This window comes from Caloenas nicobarica, chromosome 2 (assembly GCF_036013445.1).
Source record: "Caloenas nicobarica isolate bCalNic1 chromosome 2, bCalNic1.hap1, whole genome shotgun sequence".
NCBI lineage: Eukaryota > Metazoa > Chordata > Aves > Columbiformes > Columbidae > Caloenas > Caloenas nicobarica.
The window spans coordinates 29,693,601-29,713,620 of NC_088246.1; the positions used below are offsets into that span (position 1 = coordinate 29,693,601).

The window sequence follows — 20,020 nt, forward strand, 5'->3', positions numbered from 1 at the left end:
TTTTCTTGTTTCACTTCTCTTTACCATGCCTGGTGTGCTGGTGTGTCGAGAGAATTTGCCTTTTTGAAGTTTTGCTGACAGCGTTACAGAACCATTTTCTCTGGAGCACCCTTCTGAAACTTGTGTTTTGAAACCATTTTTATACTATATCAATTTTGCTACCTCTGCAAAAAATATTACTTGCCTGAGGGTTTTTCTTCTTCTTTCAGTCATGCTGCCAGGGGGCTGATTGTTTCTGATTGCTAAATTCAAAACCCCCTGAAAATGGACTGTTCAAGCTGAAGAGCATTTCACATGAGCACGGCAGGTTTTCCAGTCACCTTACTTGTCTATTTTATTTAGTAACACAGTTACTACGTGATGGAGATTGTAAAATCATTTGAGCCAGCTGCATTGACAACCTGAGCAGAAAAATAATTCTATTGCTTGAGATTCTGGAATGCCAATCATAGAATAAAGCATTTGACCACTTAATGAATTGTGCAGTGCAAATGAAACAAATGGATACATAGGTGACATACATAGGTCTCTAAAAGCTAAGGTATCAGTGCCACAATTTCTCATGAGTCATTTAAACAAATGTTCTTGTTTTCACTATGCAACCGGAAAAAAAGGATTCTATTTTAAACTTCATGGGAAGACTACTAGAAACCCTTTGTGCACTTAAAAGTATATCCATTAACAGCAAAATATCCGCTGCATCATTTGGATCATTTTCTCCCTTGTGAAGAATCACTCCTACACTGTATTATCTATTGTTTCAATGCCTCAAGCAAGAGGGTTTCATCCATTTCCCTGCTACAGCCTGAAATGTGCATATATGGTATAATGCACTGAGGTATCTGAAATTAAGACAGTGTTACTAATTTGAGCGAATGTAAAGATGATGAGTAAAGTATGCCACATCGACTTCCAATTATTCTTTTATTAACTTTCTCTTACCACTTACCACCTCAGCACATGGATGTTTCTCTCCCCTCCACCCTTCTTTTTAAATATGGTAGTTCTGAATTATTTGCTTAACCTTACAAAAACTTGGGGACTTTCAAACAGAGTGGATGGCTGCTATCTGCTAGCAACTGATATGTTTAATAAATTATTCCCTGTATTTAAAGGGTAATGATGTTCCTGGGCTAGGTACAGTGTGGGCTGCACGATATGGGGCTGGAAAACAAAAGGCTAAAGGCAACTTCTTCCTGTACCAGCACTGAGCCAGGGCTCCAGCCAACACTTGGGACTGCCTGAGCAAGCTGATTTTGAAATTCCTTTTGCAGGCATTCTTTGAAGCATGAGTCAAAATCTGAAAGAACTGCAGAAAACCAGAGCTAGAAGAGACTACGAAAAACTATGCCGTCAGCCCCTCTTCCCTAACCAAGAGTTACTCAAGGTGTGCCATTACTGACACGTGCATTTCTAGCCTATTCTTATAAACCTTTGAAGATGCAGGTGCTATGCATTCCCCACACAATCTTTTCCAGATTTTCACTGTTCTCAGTTCTGAGAAGTCTGACCTCACTCAGCAGTGCTGTGATTAGCCCATTATTGCTTCTCCTGTACATTTAGAGAACAACTCATTCCATTCTTCCTTGAAATGGGTTTTTACATACTAATAGACACTTCGCATCTTCACTCATATGTCCCTCCTTCCAACTAAACACAAATCTTTCAGTTTTTCCCTCAAGCCAGGGAGCTCTCATCATTTTCATGTTTTACTGCTTGATCTTCTCTTGAAAAGAAGTATACTCAAAAAAACATTTACTACACTTGAAAAGCTATAATATATGGTTTCAATAAGAAAGGCTGAAGTGATTACAAGTTCTGTGAAGGAATGTTTAACTGGCACAACAGAAACTCCAAAGTAAAATAGCCTGAAAAAAGTTCATAAATGCTACCCTAGCAGCAATGGGTGTCAGCCTCATTCAGCATGATATCTTAGTCATTTCACAGTTGAAGTAAAATAGATTAATCCTGTATTGAACTAGAGGGAAGGAAATAGAAAGAATCACATCAAAGATACAAAAAGGTAGACTAGACCGAAAGAAGATTTTTGAGTTGGATAACGACATTCTGGGGGATAGGAAGGAAAAAACATGAGGTAGCACGAGAACGCCAGGTAAAACAAACAGAAGAAAACAGGGTTGCAGAAAAGCACTGAGAAGCCTATGGAAAGAGTTATCAAAACATCTGTGACTGCTAAAACTCTTGAAAAGTAAAATAATAAGTGAATAAATTAAAATATCAGGAAGAAAACAACAGCGAACAACAGCAACAACAAAACCCACACAAAACAAACCCAAACAACAACAACAAGAAAACAACCAACCAAACCAGCCACCAAAAACCACACCATACAAAGCCAGACAGACAGCATAAAGGTGCAGATGAAAAAGAAGACTAAGTCCATGGAAAAAACCAAAGCGGTTTCGCGGTCTACCTTTCCGGAATTTAGCTGTAGGAATCAAGAAGGTCAAATAATATTTTATGTTCTTCTATTTCAAAACAAAAAGTTCTGGAAAGAATAGACACTACCTTTCTCTCTGTTTTCTACTTTTATTGAGTCTGACCCAGCCCAGTTTCCTTTTAGTCTTTATGTCCAGAGCCTTAAATGCCCAACATCACCTCTTCCTAACATGCAAGAATTTTTAGAGAGCAAAAACCTCCCTGAATCAGCAGAAACAGCGCAGACATTTCACAAAAATCTTCAGACTTTTGGAGGCAATCTATTTGGACAGACAGAGGCTAGGGAGTTAACACTGTTTAATGGTGCACATTCATGTGATGCTTAGCATGATCATCCGGACAGTTTTCATGTTTCATGTCACAGAAACATCTTGCACTTGATAGGGAATGTTCATTTTGGAAATATTGTGTGCCTCCTGTTGAGACTCAGGATTATGTAAAATAATACCACTGTACACTTACACATGCTTTACTTTAAATAGAGAAAAATAAAGACGTGCAAATTAATAAACAGTGATTACCTCAGAGCAGCAGTTTTCCCATTTCTGTGAGTACATGTGACCTGCCTGGTTTGGTACCCAATTTGTATGTCCCAATATTTGTTCTCCTGCCTATTCTGTCTGTTTCGATTCCTCTTCTTCTTAATTAACTCACGAGCCTCGGGATCCCGAACTGCCTTTTCTCTGTCCTTTTCCTTGTCTTTGTTCTTCCCTCGTTTCCTCGCTTGCCTCACTTGTCTCGAATGGGGCACAGAGCATGCACTCCAGGGTCCCACGTTGAGGCTATACAGGCTTTCTTCAGCAACGCATGGGCTAGACTGACAGACCTGAAACTCGGTCAGGTTAGGACAAGCAGACCCACCAAACTGCGGTGGAGCCACAACGTGCCGAGTTCGATGCTGAAGCCCGTTGCCACAGGTCTTGGAGCACTCTGACCAGGGGGCGAATTCGGCCACGATGCAGTCCTGCCGGCATGGGATGAGGCACGCCTGCTCCTGGCGGGGCTTTGGCTCAAAGTACTCGCAGATGACATCCTCAGCCGGCACCCCATTGGACTTCTGGATACAGGTGATGTCCCTTGTCTGGATCCCTTCCTCTCCTCTGAGGCACTCCAGGGGCTTCTCGTGGCTGCGGGAGAGGACGGGCCGGCACTGGTTCCAGCTGCCGATCTGCCAGTCGTACAGCTCCTTGTGCCAGTCGCAGACCCGGAAACAGCTCTGCTGGTTGTCCGGCCGCTCCTGCTGCTTGCAGTTCGTGGGCAGCGTGGTCCAGCCTTCCACGTGGGCGCACCACACCGCTCGCGTCTGGATGCCACCTGGACCGCATTCGTCTCCCATGCATCTCCCCCATGGACCTGGAAAACAAGAAAAGATGCTAACACGGCACACTTAATTGTTTTTCTGCCGTGGGGCAAAACCAAGCTCACAGAACCAGTTTTGCATTTCCTACATGTCTAAGAATCTCATTCTGGAGAAATTCAAACTTTGAAAACACAAAACAAGTATGGGATTATTCTCCATCTCCTATTTTTATGATTACAAATACATATCACTTTTTGTGCTAGACAAATTTAATATTTAATTTCAAGAACATACACAGAAATTAATCACATTAGAGAACTAAGAACTGAGTAATCACAAAATCATCATGTAGTTTTGACTAGCAAGATAGGAGTCAAAGTCCTCCCCTCCAAGGCACGAATCTAATCTTTTCTCTCACCTGCATGAATACCCTTTCCTGGACTGTTTTGGTTTTTGCTTTGCATTTCTACTGAACTACACCTCATCCCCTGATGCCAACTCATATTGCATTCCCTTCCTTCCATATTGTGTTAAATAATGAGAACAACAACATATTACATTTTGAAAAATAGCAGGAATTTCAGGTAAGCCACTTCTACTCTTTCCTTTATTATAACTAAAATAAAAATTAAAAACCAGTTAAGGAGTGTTTGTTCCACACAATCTGTGAAATGATTATACAGAATAAGCTCTTGAAGACAGACACATACTAGCTGGTAACTCTCCAAAGAACAGAAGTTATCACTTTTTTTAAACTCCTAAGGTCTATGGTAAATACTCAGTATGTTGTTATAATTAACGTCGACAAAACCAGTAAAAACCTGTATCCTGAAAAGCTCATATGGTTGCTTTTTCCATTGTTAAAAACTACAATATTAACCTGGTTCAACTCACAAAATCCACAAATCAAAGAGTAAAAAACCCTGTATTTTTCAGGGTTTTTTTAAGATGTCCCTTCACATATGTCATGCCTGACTTACTATGAAGGAGGACAAGAACAAGCAGTTCAGAAAAAAAACTGTAACCATTTCCCAAAGAAAGGATGTCTATTTGTCCAGAGTTGGTCACACAGAAGGCAATTTATCTGACTATGGAGTGCTCATGTCCCATGAAGAAACAGGCCACACAATCCTCATTGATCTGAATGACCCCAGTAACAAGACTATTTGTGTCAATAAAGTTGTGGGAGGTTCTGGGCTGAACCTTTGTTATTTCCAAAGCAGGTTAACAGACTAATTCTTGTACCACAAAAGAGTGGGGTACAAATTATTTATAACACTTTATCATTGAATGACTGGAAGGAATATGAAGCCACATTTTATTATTGATTCCCACAAGCTTAAACTTTTCAGTGACTTCAACGCAATTTTCAGCTGTTCATCCAACATCAGCTTCAGTTAGCACTTTGGAAATGGGCTGATCAGAGTCCATACGGTTACTCTCTGCTCCTCATTGCCTCTTTTTTAAGCAGACACTGCAGCCGAATAGTTTGTTTATAGTTCTAAAATCCTAAGCATTAATACTCTATAGCAATGCCAGATGGCAGAGACCAATAGAGCCCACGGAAACTCAACAGCTTACTTTAACCCAGTTGTCTTATTTGGGGGAAAAAAAAAGAGGAATTACCATTTTGTTACTTTCTTTAGCTTTCAAAAAATAAAAAAAGATAAAAAGATGTATTTCTAGCAACATGAATACAAACTTGCTACAACCAAAATTATTCTGAGAAATATCTCTTTTTTTTTTCCTTTTTGTCCTATATTGGACAATAATTTCTGTCATCCACATTAATTAATATTTCCACCAGTTAAGTTATCCACTTCTTTTTGTATCGTCATAAGCCATTGTTGTGAACCTCAAGTACTTGCTGAGGAATGTCGTTGCCATACATTCTTTATATGGACCTCAAAAAAAACAGAGAGAGAAAGCTCCTTTGCAATTCCCTTTACAGGTACCTATCTCTACCTACAAATTATAAAAAGGTACTTCGAAATTAAGTGGCCCCAAACGAATTGCAAGCATCAAGGCCAGGCATGGTTCTCATTTGAAAATAATCACAGAAAAGCAGGAAAAGAAATGTTTCTGAACTGAGTAAAGAGGTTTTGTGACTTTGTCCAAATAACAAGAAACGCATCCCGAAGTAGCCCTAATCCACTGTCACTTTGGTTTTGGTGGGGGGTTTTGTTGTTGGGTTTTTTTTGTTTTGTTTGTTTGTGGGGTTTTTATGTTTTGTTTCAGTTGTTTGTTTGTTTGTTTTTGTTGGTTTGGTTTTGTTGTTGTTGTTATTGTTTTTTCTCATTGCCACAGATTGAAGAAAAAGCACTCAGTAAATTCTTACAACATTTCTTTGCCTGCTCGTAAAGACCTAACTGAAGATACATGATCAAAATCACATGAAGGCAGAGGCTTTAAATGATCCTGAGAAGTATGAGAAAACCACATACAGGTCACCTGAAACATACGTCTTACATTATATCATTACTATGGACAGTACATTTACCAAAACATTTGTAAATGTGAAATTTTAGGGTAAAATTAATCTCACGGAAACTACTGTAGTATAGATATGCAACTTGGCAATGAAAGAAATCAGCAGAACGCAGTATAAAGAGTCTCACCCACCACCATCACTTAAAGGCTACAGGAGCTGTGGGGTGGCTGCACTTTCACAAATCCTCAGCTGATGTTAAGCACTAGTAACAACAATGAAAGTCTTTAGGAAAGCTGTCGAGCCTAATCAAGGCCCCATACAATGTTTTAATTCGCTCTTTATGAATATTCTTTAGGTTCTCTCTGTCTCACTGAAGCGGTCTTCACGCAGACACTCTGATCTCCCTGCTGTGCACTGATCCAGTTACGCCTGGGCAATGGGATGTATGTGAGCTCAGACCATTTCACACTGAGGGAAAGCAGCTGCTGCTGTGAATGCAAAGTAGTTTTTCTTAGAATTTTGTCTGAAACCTATTTAGATGAACAAGACATAGTTTACCTGTAGAGTAAGCTCTGCATGTCTCATGAAAATACCATAATTTATCTGTTCTGTCTTTAATCAGCGTATTACAAATGGCAGTTACAGGAATAAATAAAGCAGCAAGCTTCTTTTTTTGTTTTTGGGAGTTGTTACTGAAGTCTTAGTGAGTTTAAAATGTCATTTGTAATTCTTTGTCTTCTAAAGAGATTACTGTGAAATACAATATTAAGATTCCCTCTAAACTTCTGGATGATTAACATTTATTTTTGTTAGGGAGCAGGAATGTAAGTGAATTAACCATCACTGCAAGTTTATTCTGAAATTTCAGGGAATTACCACAATCGAGGCAAAAAAAAAATCAAGACAAAATTCCCACTAAACCACTGATAGCTCTGCAGCTAAGAACAAAGTAAGCAATTGAAGTATTTAATCTTATACATTAATTATCACTATTTGAAGAAGAAAAAACCCTAATTTTAAACTTTGATCCAGGGCAAATAACTCTATGTGAAAATACCTTGAGCTCTTCTCCACATAGAAATACCAAAAAAAAAAAAAAAAATAGACAAAACAAGCCCTCAACTATCCCCAAATCTAAAACTCAAAACATCTTAAAACACTGAGCAAGACATTAGACCTATTTTTAACAATTGAGGATTACACTACTGATTTCACCTGAATTTTGCTGTACTTTCAGTAAGAAATGGTTTTGACCCATTTTGTGTTACTGGTTTGCTGCCTGTAAGTAGCATTAACAGTTTAATGCCAGAGAGAGACTCGGACTGCACAAGACAATGAGCAGCTTAGTTTCCAGTATTTTGAGAGGATTGTATTTAAAGAGACTATTGAAGAACTGATTAGCAGAAATCTACTTTTCCTAACGTCAGAAACAAGCTAACCTTACCCATATTGGAGACCTCAAATTTCTTTTTATTATGAGAAGGTTGTGATGAGGGCCAAAAAGGTTAACTGGGTGATACAGACTGAGAATCAGAAGGACACCGGTATTACAAGATACAGTTCAAGTCTAAGCAGTAAATCTCGAGAGAGGTCAAAAAGACACAGATCAAGAAGTCTTTGAAGGACTCAGGAGATGACAGCGAATGCAAACTGCAGCCCCTAATCGCGGAGCCGGTCAAGGAGCAGGATGAACAGCAGACCACTGAGAATATAACAGCCTCATAGCTGCCACCAAAATCACTGCAGATCCGCTAAATTAAAATATGATAAGCCTGTCTATAACTTGGTACAGTATACCTATATTTGTTTTATACAATTATGGCAGCAAAGAAAAACCAACTGCTGCTGCTACGAAGTATTTTTATCGCAGGCAGTAGCTAATTGTGAGAGTTTAAACAGGTAACTGAGTCTCACTGATACAGACATATTGCCTGTTACACTGGCAAGAAGTAATACAGCAAAATGTCATAATTCTAGATAAATTATTGATAGCTTTCTTTTTTTTTTTCCCGCCCCATACAGAATCTGAGATGCTGGGAACACTACAAGCTGGAAAGACAGATTCTGTAATTTATACTATTGGGAGTGCCAAGACAGCAGAAGATCATTGATAGACAAAACCTTTATTTTTGCCTCTTTCCCACCCGTGGCGGGACTCCCTGGGTGCTGTATGACTTGCTGCCTGTGCTCTGTTTGCCAGCAAACTCTCCCCTCCAGGAGTGCTATGGATCACCTTGACTGTCGTTTCTGTTTAATGCTTTTGTCTTTGTTGGCTCCTCTTTCAGAGGTTGAAAAGGACAAGCAAGGCACTGCCTGCATCAAAGAAAATTTTTCAGGATATGTAAGAGACAGAAAAAAGGAAAGGATTCGCAACATAATAAAACATAACACCTGTGATTCAGGGGAAGATAATGGAGAATCATATATGCCTACAAATGATTTGACTCCTGGGTCAAATGTTTTATTTCCTGATAGTATACGGGAGAGTGACTAAGCCACACAGTAGTTCAAATGATTTCATAATCTGAAAAACAAGTTGTTATCATTTCTCATATTAAAAAGGAAATATAAAAATTAACATTAAAACCCGGTGATGTAGATTAATCTAATCAACAAAATTCACAGTGTTTCTCTAACTTCCCAGGGCACACTTTCAAATAATGGGAGAAAGATAAAGGTGAACTTGGAAGTATATAAAAATCAGCCACTTAGAAATCTTTCTAGCTGTGCACAAAATTATTAAGGCACTTTATAAGTGTGGGCTCTTTTATTTTTTCCTCTATTAGTACCCCTTGGGAAAATACACTCACACATGTTCCTGATATTATCAATGGCACAGTAATTAACGTTATCTGTCTAATTTTGAATTTTTCATAAAATAATGAATGTAACACACATGAATCAAACCTAAGAGTAACCATACAGCTTAAATTTTGACATCAACATCACAAAAATCGTAACATTTATCCAATGTTTCCCTAAACATTCATTCTAGAGCCTTACAAATTGCTGAAACAAAATTTTACTCATTTTACTCCAACAAGTACTCCTTTTGTATGGTAGAAAACTGGTATCTCTAAAACAAGGTTGTGTGCTTCTTAACAACAACAACAAAGAATTTAACATGCTTTCCCAGTGTTGATGCAGTGGCCTCCTCTGCCATAATTCATGGTAGCTTTAACACCATGTTTGACTTGGTAGAGGGACTTTTTGTCTGCTTTGTGCTTTTTCTGCCTTAACTTTGTGACAATTATGATAATATATTTTTTTTTTCAATCTTTTGTAAACATGGAGGGGGTAAAAAGTATCCATTTCTATAACACAAAAAAACATATAAAGAAACAAAAGGGTCTCAAAAATTTTCTCCTTTATTTACTATAATGCTCATTCATCCCTCATACAGTCAGGTCTGAAAACCTTTTTTTTTTTTTTTTTTTTTTTTTTAAAAAAAAAAAAAAGAAAAAAAACAAAGAGAGAGAGAGAGAACCCAACCACCTCCTTATACTTGTCACTGTTTAATATTTATTTTGTTGCTCTGTCTGTGCAGATTCAATTTTTTAAATAAACTGCACCAGGCTTCACGCTTCTCATACCACCTTTCTTCTAAATGTAATTTGAATGTACAGCGGGATAGCACCCTGAATATCGCTATCTACACCAAAGCTATCGAGAGCCTCCAGCTCACAGTAGCAGTGTAACATGATAATCTGAAGTATATGTTAGCACATATACAAACATGAAAGGCTGACAACTCACAGTGCAGAACTATCTGTCTTTGTGTTGTTGTCATAACTTGTAATGAAATCCTTTCTGTTAGGCTTATTATAAACTTAAGCTAATTCTCAAAATATTATTCAGATTTTAGAAAAGTTCTTCCTCCAAACCTTTTTTTTTTTAAGCATAAGTTCCTCTAACTGTTCATTTTTCATTTACATAGTATACAGTAGCAGCCAAAATGAATATTGAATGAATACAGGAAAGGAATACTTAATTGAAGCAGCATGCTTTAAAGAGAAACAGAGCTTTTATGTTCTACAAAGCAATTGAAATTGCTTTGAGCCTCTAATGATGTTGTAATAAATACTTCTGACATTGTACGATACTGAATACAGTTTCTTCTAGCCCACAGTCTGTTTACGTATAAAGCTGGTTCATGAACTTTTCTTAGTTTCATTAGAGGTGGTGTTAAACCACATTAACTTATTCCTCAAACTCCTCTCCTTATGTTCTCTCTCTAGTCGCACTACTGGCTGAAAAGCCAGATAATGCTCTTATGACAAAATGATGAGTCCCACACATGGCACACACTCTTGCAGGCTTTATAAGTAGGATCAAAGGCTTTATTAACCTTTGCTTGTACCTCTCTGACACATATCTGGGTTGTTTTTTTCTGATTACTAACAGTTGAAAGCTGCTTTGCATCTCCTGTGTGAGACAGCTGTACTGAGTCTCACCAAAGACCTACCTACCCCAGTACTCATGTCCTACAGCAACAAAGAACACGGGGTTGTAGAAGGTATAGAAAGATGGTGAGCATTTACAAAGTCTCCCCTGGTACCCTCCCAGCATCCCATCATTTCCAGTTCACACACCACAGTAGACATGTTGGTATGACCCTTATAATATAATAAATACTTATACATGGACATCAGCTGAAGAACATTAATGTGTTCTTCGACTGCCTCCTAAAGAACATCAGTTTTAGAAATCACATTAGAAACTCCTAAATTTGCTGTTCTTTTTTCCATGCAAGGCTAGCAGAAATGCAATGACAGAAAACGCATGGCATGAACATATTTTTTCTTATGCAGTTGGCAAGGAAAAACAAACCAAAAGCCACTCCTATGAACTGCAGAGCCAACTATGAGCATATCTGTGAAATCAAGTTACTTCCAATTATTATACAGACTGCAATAATGAGTAAACATTAACATTTTACAATGAAAGTTCTATAATTATATGAGCAACAATAACATCACCACAAAGTATTCTTATCTGTGTCCCTGTAGATTTTTACAGCTCTGTCTGCATCAGAATCCGATTCTAAGGGATAGATCATTGAGAAAGCCAGTTCAGGATCCACTGCCCATTGAAGACGAGGATTTGATTTGTATAGATTGAGACGACGTTTCCGCCTTGGTTTTGAACCAAGATTCACTGTTTTCTCCCCGTAGGCATTTTACATTCAATTTACTCACAAATCTCAAAGCAAATTTCAGTGGAAATTGCTGTATTTTAACTGAAACACTGCTAAGAGAACATCTCAACCTGATAATCTCATTGCTAGTACTATTCACAGTTACTATAAATGGGAATGCAGATTTTTGCACTTATTCAATGAACTGAGGCCTGCCCTTCACTTTTCATCAGAGTGAACCCCAATTAGATCAACCAAAAACACACCACTAGCCCTTGTCATGACACTTGGGCATCAGCATGTATTGCAGCATCAATTTCTTGATACTATTAGGAGAGTTTATTTCGGTGCAGAGCCTCATGTGATTGCATGGCAATTGGCCATATTGAACAGGTTACAGGGACTTTAAATCAGATCACTTTCACTTCTATCCTGAATAATTCTGCAATTCAGTTGGTTAAATTTGATTTCCTTCAGTACATGCAGGCTGATATATTAAAAAGAGTAGGCAAAATATTTCTGTTTCAATTAGCATCAAGACCAAGTGAATGCTTTTATCTTTCTGTCTCATTTTCTGTCCTTTTATTTCCTTCCCTTGCTCATCATAGGCTCCTGCTGTGCTGCTGATGGCCAGAAGTGCTAGTTGCGAGGCTGCCGCAACCGAAGCGTCCATCCGTCAGCACAGGCCATCATGCCTGTGCCAGCCCAGCAGTTTGTAATCCCAGTCTCTGCTTACATTAACCAAGGGCAAACAAGTCAGAAACCTCCTTCGCTGAGATACAAAGAAATTTACTGCTATAGTTTTCGGAGACTGGCTACAGCTTTTCAACTAGACTACTAGAACCAGACATCAGAAATCAAATGTAATATCTTTGCACACTGATTTTTTTTAAAGGGTCAGACTTCCTGCAAGATATAATGTCAGATGACATAGCAGGATGTTGGTTATACGAAAACACTACGATTTAGTTGCATGAAGTGAGAAAGAGATTTAGGTTGTACTCTCAGCCCTACTGCTAAGCCTGCAGGGTGATCTATCTCAGGGGTGTCAAACTCATTTTCACTGGTGGCCACATCAGCCTCCCGGTTGCCTTCAAAGGGCCGAATGTAAGTCCTAAAATTAGGAGGCAACCGGGAGGCTGATGTGGCCCCTGGTGAAAAACAGTTTGACACCCCTGATCTACGTACACCATTCCTGTCTCTTTGCCCTTCAGCTTCTTCTGTGTAAGGCAGGGACAACAATCCAAATTTTTAAAGCCCATTTAGATGTATTGATGAAAAACAGTGTGCAAGAAGTAAAAAGCAGTAGGAATACATGTTCCGTCATTTTCTCTCTGGAAGCACACAGTTTACTCAATATCTTTCCCTTGAGTTTCACCCTAAATCCCAGTTGCGTTGCAAGGTATGTTTTAATAAAAAGGCAAGAAGCCCAGATGATAAACTGCTGCTTTTTTCTCACTCTTGACAGAAATCTTATTCATAGAGCACAACATGCTTACTTCTCATCTGTGTCTTCCCTCTGCCTCCTTGGTCACAAGAGAGCTAATATAGATATTCAAGGATCAAATAAGGAAGGTTTCTCATATCTCTGGATTCTTTACAGTTGCTTTCTTATGTTGTTCTAATGGAACAAAATAAAATAGGAGACGTGAACTTAATTACTGTCACTTAGGTAATGTTCTGGACCTGTCATCCCTTTGGTTTTCTTCTAATTCATTGGAGCAAAGAAAGTTTCATAAAATTGCATCTTCTAAGTACAGAACATTCCATAATGGGTCAAATTTATATATTTTTTATTTACCTTTAAATATTTAATTATTTAAATTGTCTATGTGTTGGACTGAAATAATCCAGTCATAAATCCTTTGAAATGCACTAAGACTTTATGTCTTGCTGAGATACATTCTCCCAAGGATATCCTCTGTTCATTTATTATTCATTAGCATCTACAGTTTGCCAAATTCCTGTGAAACCCATTTTCAATTTTCAAATGGCAACTTCCCTCTAAAATTGTGGTGCTTTCATTACAAAGACATAGTACTAAAAACTATGGGAAGGAAAGCCAACTAAGTCATGTGAATGTACTCAAAATACAGATGCCACTGTGTATCAGACAAGGATAGACATATATTAGATTTGAAGAAGTCTTGTCAGGACCATATGAAACCTGTCACTGCAATGTATGCAAAATAAATAATGTCTTAATCCAAGAACTCTATAACCAATTGTTTTAATTCCAGACACAACTGAGATAAATAATTAATTCAAAAAGTGACTATTACTTCCATCTGGCAAATGTGTAATTGCATTAAAATAAGTGGTTTTGTCTATTTTTGTGATGTTGGAAATATATCTATAAACCCTTTGTGTAAATAGGGGTTTTTTTCAATTTTCGTTCTAGAAATAAGTAATAACTTCTATGAAATATTAATGTAGGCAGTCATTTCAGTATCTCAGTCTATATCATAACTTTGGCTTTCAAACAGAACTCCCCATAAATCACAGCAGGCACTTCTGCTTAAAAATACATGAACTTGATCTGGTATTATCACACTGATCTTTTAGAAGAATTCAAGAGGTCCTGTTAAAAATGCAATGAATTGCTATTGCAAAAATTCAGAAACATACAAGTATTTCAGGGAAGGCATCACAAGAATACTCTCATATCAGAAATCTCAAGGAGATTTCTTAAAATTCCTCTCACCCATCAAAGAAACAGACAGGAACACAGCGACTGACCTCTGCCTTAGTCTTCCGTTTTAGCACAAACAGCACTTACATTCTTAGTCCTACCTTTGACTTCTAAAGTTACTTCACAGAGGTAATTTAATAAGAAGTAACAGCAGACTCTTAGCAGATGCTACTAGGAAATTACACCTCTTTGACTCTTTTATCTTGACAGAATAATCTCTAAATAGCAGGTAAAACTTTTGCTGGTTTTGTTTTGCTTTGGTTTTGGTTTTGTTTGTGTAATTTTTTTGTGTGGTTTGGTTTGGTTTTGGGTTTTTTTTAGTATCACCTTAGACCTTCTGTGTATTTGGAAGGATTTACTATATTGTTATATTGGCAAACCACCCAGTAAAGAGAAGGTGATAAATGGAAAAGGCATTAGAGAACTTCAAACGTGCAAAGCTACAAGGTTGAAGAAGGAACGTAGCACTGGGGCAAACTGCATTTTCCTCTCCAGAAAGGCAAACACGAAAATTAGTTTTTATCTTTTCTATTAATTTGCTGGTTCTTTGGAAACTGTCCTAAAGTGTCAAAGTTCAGCAGTGAGGAATATCCTTGAATACTCCTCTAGAATTATTTTATGTCACTACTAGTTTCCTGTCCTCAAAGATGACAGATTTCCTTTCTATTCTCCTCTAAACAGGTCCTTGTTCAGCCTTCAAGAGAACTGTAAACCTTTGATTTCATCAGACATTGTGAAAGCCTCTAGAAAGGAAAATATGACAGAATATGCATGATATGTTATTAATCAGATATTTACTGAGCCAATTCTTTTAGTTTAAATTTTTGAAAAGAAACTATAAATTTTATGCAAAAATCTCAACATATAGGTCTCACAGAACTGTTGTGTAGATTAAAACAAAAACCAACAAAAAAACTCAAAACAAAACAGGAAAGAGAAATTCCTCCAAAGACCTCAGCATAAAGTAAAGCATGGTAGGAAAGTACGATGTCACTTGTAAATGCTATTAAAAAAAGTAAAGGGAGGAAGGAAATAAACCTTCGGTTTCCACTTTTTCAGAAAGCCAGCCACAATTCTAAAAGCATATCCAGTAAAGACAATAAACATAATAGTATTTCCTCTACCAAGTGCACTTCTGTGAAAGGCATGCCATTGCTAAAGTAAAAATTCAGGTTACTATAGGAAATTTAAAGGCATCCATTATATTTTACAAACTGATTTAAATCTGGTCTTGACTATCACCAAATTCTCATTGTCAGCAGAAACTTAGGGATCATTTTATCAACCTCTGAGGTAAAACTTGGCGATATTTAATTTTCCACAAAATATGAAAAAAAAAGCATTAGAGACAGAATCTTTTCAGTGGTGCCCAATGACAGGACCAGAGGCAATGGGCACAAATTGAAACACAGGAGGTTCCTTCTGAATGTCAGGAAACTCTTTTTACTGTGAGTGATTGAGCACTAGGACAGGTTACCCAGAGAATATATGGAGTCTCCACCCATGGAGATATTCAAAAGCTGTCTGAACATAGTCCTGGGCAACTGGCTCTAGGTGGCCCTGCTTGAGCTGGGGGGTTGGACAAGATCACCTCCAGTGGTCCCTTCCAATCGCATCCATTCTGTGATTCTGTGAAATACACATATATCGATATCAAACATAAAAGTCACAAAGGAATTATTTGTTATGTATTTTCCAGAATCTCGGTTTCCCAAACTTCACTTTGCCAAAGTTTAAATCACTATATAAAGACTAAAAGACATCAAGCGTTCATGAGTAGATACAACTAGAAAGCAGACAGTAAGAAAATGTTATTTCTTAAGGTTTTGGGTTAATGAATTACAGAATTTAGTATAAAGTCTGTACCTTGCTCGACACGACTATTTAATTCCATGCCAGAGATTCTGTATCAGAAAACTGACAGGAAGAAAAAATTGTTATGAAAACCATCTACGGAATTTTAAAATTTAACATCTAGATAATTCCCACAAATTTAAAATGTATAGTGTGTGTTCTCACTTCATTAAATATGAACTACATTAGAAATTAATTCCCAAACATTTTCACGATTATTAACTCCAGTTGAACAGAGAAACATGACAGATGCAAAATGGCAGAAAATATTCAATATTATACATTGAGAAGACTTTGTAATGCACTCTTTATGGATTACCAAAAGCATTAAATCTCCTTGTTTAAGCCTCAAGGAACAATGTGTACTTATATACATATATTCATTTTCAAAATTCTTCCTTCCACTAATTTAAAATTTTAGACAAACATGAAGCTCATTTTCTACCTGGTGAAGGAACAGTCCATGTACAAGTTTGATTTAAAGAAGGAAATAAGTATTGGGAGAGATCTTTATATCTGAACAGGGGCATGATCATTTACATTAGTCATACTAGTAGAAATTTAAGGATATTGTCTAAGTACTTATGAAGAAGCCACTGCAGCTGGAATTAGGAAAAATGTGTTTTAAAAGAAGTGTCTACAGAGCCCAGTTCATCCAAATTGCTGAAATTATGGTGTGATCTCAGGTCAATCAAATGTCTAGGTAGCTGAACAGCACATTTTTCATTTGTGCTAATGACTGATTAGACCTGAATTCCTGCATGTAACTTCACAGCAGAACTTCCAGAAAGAGAGACAAATCCAAGAGCGCCTCTTTGCGTTATAATAATATTCAGTTAATAGCTATTCCAGAAAGCAACTGCACCTGAGTGAACATCTACTGTTGCACAGCCCAAGAAGGCTCATTAAACTAAATAACAAATCATATCCTTTTAAAAGACTGAGCTAACATTATACTGCTTTAGCACAGCTCCTTTGCCTACATGACTTAGGAAATTAGAAATGTCATTCTCTATTTTAATTCACCTTCAGGTAAGAAGGTTAACTCATTGGCAAGGAAATTTTAACAGGTCAGATATTTCAAAATCAATATCAAACTGGGTTGGAGATATCTTTCAGAAGGGATGACTTCAATTAAAACAGCCTTCACCAGAGATAACGAGTAGAGGACAAAGGCTAGTGTTGGACAAAGAAACAGTCGCTCTCTTGCCAAACGGGTGATGCAAAGATACTTGTCAGCCTGAATTATACTGAAAAATCTTCAAAAGGCTCTGAAAAACAGAAAGGTCGTTTTGTTTCAAGGAGACTCTTTAAAAAGGGGTAAGAGTGACTGAAAGGTCTTTCCTAATCATTTTTACAACTAAACAACATTAAAATGTTTGCTGGGCTCAGTAAGAAAGGAAGAACAAAAACCAAAACAAACCAACCCACTGTTCTGGGAATTTCAGTCTCAAAGGACGTTTACAGTGATCTTCTGGCCACTGTGATTTTTTTCCTGAAGAACATCTAAGAGATAATTACCCACCAGGCTACATTAGCAGCCATAAAATCTCTCTCATCCTCTTCAGATGCACTACGGAAGAACAAATTTTGTCCAAGCAAGGACACACATGAATCTGGCCGAAGTCTCGTCCATAATAGAAGATTTGACTCAATTCCAATTTTACTGGATAATTGGAGAAGCTCTTGGTCCCTCTTAAAATATAAAGTTCATGGTTGGGTAAAAACTACCTGCCTCATATAGAAGTATAACAAAGTAATTATAAAACAAATGCGGGAGCCTAAATTTGTCTTATATACTTTGACCCCATTACTGAATCCTCAATACCATTGCCTTTTTTTTTTTCCTTTTTTCCTTATTATAGTACTACTTAAGATGCTTATTTTACTTGCAGTAAAAATATTCACAGTCATATGGAGAACAGGCAAACTAAGAAGAGCACAGTTATTTTTTCAACAGCAGGTTAATGTAAGCAAGGGAAAGCTCAACCCAGTATGGCACCATTGAAAGGAACAAAAGTCAGCTGGGTAGCAAATAAAATAAACTTTACTTTCAGCCACATGCATTTCCTTATTATATGCAAATCACTGCAGTCTACTTAATTAGTAAGCTCTGCATTTTTACTTCTAGTTCTGATTTTGGAAGGCAATAAAGCCACTCCAGAGTAGGACATTATAGTAGTAAGAAACATGACTTCATGCCAGTTGATCAGAATTTCCCTAGAATAGCAGGGGATCACATAAATCTTATCAGAGCTGGCTATTATAAAATAGACAAAGGAACTCAAATCAGAAATGAAACTTCTTTCTTCTTTTTCAACCATTCAAACAAATCACCAAGAAGATAGCATTCTCTTCATAGAAGCCTTGAGATTGAAACAAGATGCTTTTCTGGAAGATGCACTCTATTACTCATATTCATTTTATTGGTCTAAGGACCAACCACATCTGACCTTACTGCTTTAGACATTGTGCAGCTTCAGAGTGTCCAAGCGCTACCTCACAGAGTTCACAGGCTGGATCAGGCTCAGGAGAGACATGTAGAATACACATGCAGAATAAACAATATGATGACTGCAAACATGTTAATTGGATTAATTTTTTGATTGATTGTTTGCTTTGCTGGGTTTTCCTGGGAAGGTTTATGCCAAATAGAAAGACGAAAAACCACAGGGAAGAGTCAATGACAAGTGTGGGTGGAGCTGAGGTACAGTGACTGTGAGAAAGTCAGGAAAAGAGGTTCGAAACAGTCAATCAGAAAAGGACAAGAGAAAAAAAATAGTGGACTTCACATTCAAAAAGCCCTTACATTAGCTGCTTCTGCAGCTGCTACCACAGGTGGGTGTCTTCAGCTGTCTCAAACCCTTAAATTATCTTGCCTCAGCCAAGCAAGAACCTTACATAATTTTCAAGACAGGCAGTAATTGCTCAATCCACACAACATTAGCACAATGTTTTGTTGTGGAGCACCTAAAGACGTTCACACAAGCTACTTTTTTCTTACGCCTGACACGCTGCCTTGTGACCAGTACCGGCAGCCCAGACAGTCAGCTCCCTGCCCCTGGCCCGATTCAGGCAGCCGAGGCAGAATGCCGCCACACTGCTGACATAAGGTAGGATTCTCTCCCATCACGTTGCTGTTGCTGGAGCGAAGGGGAGGCCCGATTCTCACTCGCATGCAAAAGGCATTTGCACAATTGGCTGTTTCCACCAGACGACCTGGACACCAAGCGTCCCTGGCAGCTCGCCAGGGCCACAGCATCGCTAATGACCCTGTGTTTGCTATTGGCCATTAGGTGGGTCGCTGTATGGGCGCTTTGTTGCTACTACTGCCTCAATAAAGCCTTGTTTTATAGCATGTTGTCAGACCTCATTACTGTTCAGACCACAGCACCTGACCATACATTAAAATTAGACACCAGATGAAAATCCAGAATTAAATTTAAGTTAGATGTTAAGTCAAAGTAAAAGTGAAAATACCATTAATGGACCAGGAAGCATTTTGCCAGTATAATTTCATTTGGAGTACTCTATGACTATTATACAATCAATTATATGTTAACAGAGGAAAATACAACACAAAAACCTAATTGAAAGATGCTATTGGGAATGTTTGTTTTCTTGGCTTCTAAGGGTAGGTAAACTACTATATGTGCTACCTACAAACCACTATTAATTAAAAGCTACAGAGAGCACTATTCTGTGAAGTAACTGAATATATTTATATTGATTAATAAATTAGAATTAAATGTATTTAAAGCAATAGCTTTTATTGGAAGTACGTTTTGGTTTATAAATAAGCAGACAAAATATGCACATTACAGTGAGAGATTTTAAAAAACACAGCTATTTTAGTGTTCTCCTTTTTCAATAATTCAAATACTAATAGCTAAAATCTAACAATAGAAGCTCAGACAGTGATTCTACTACTCCCTTGGTGGCCTTTAAGACCTTGATTTCAGTCAGTAATCCATGTGCTAACAGACTTTCCTCTATTACTAGAAATGATATCAGAAGCTTTCATAATTTCTTTGTAAGAAATGGAACACTTATCCAAGCAAATTCAATATTAATTGCATGTTTCACTTCAAACACTCTTTACAGCCAACAGGCTTTTCAACTATCAGCAACTAAATACATCAACCG

General features: G+C 37.6%; 1 protein-coding gene across 1 annotated transcript in view; it reads right to left on the reverse strand.

Moving 5' to 3' along the window:
* The window catches only part of THSD7A (thrombospondin type 1 domain containing 7A), a 193,778-nt gene that overhangs the window by 115,174 nt on the left and 58,584 nt on the right, over positions 1-20,020 (reverse strand). Inside the window, exon 2 of the mRNA XM_065628411.1 lies at positions 2,982-3,813. Coding sequence (XP_065484483.1) covers positions 2,982-3,813 — 832 coding nt within the window. The remainder of the gene's footprint in view (positions 1-2,981; positions 3,814-20,020) is intronic.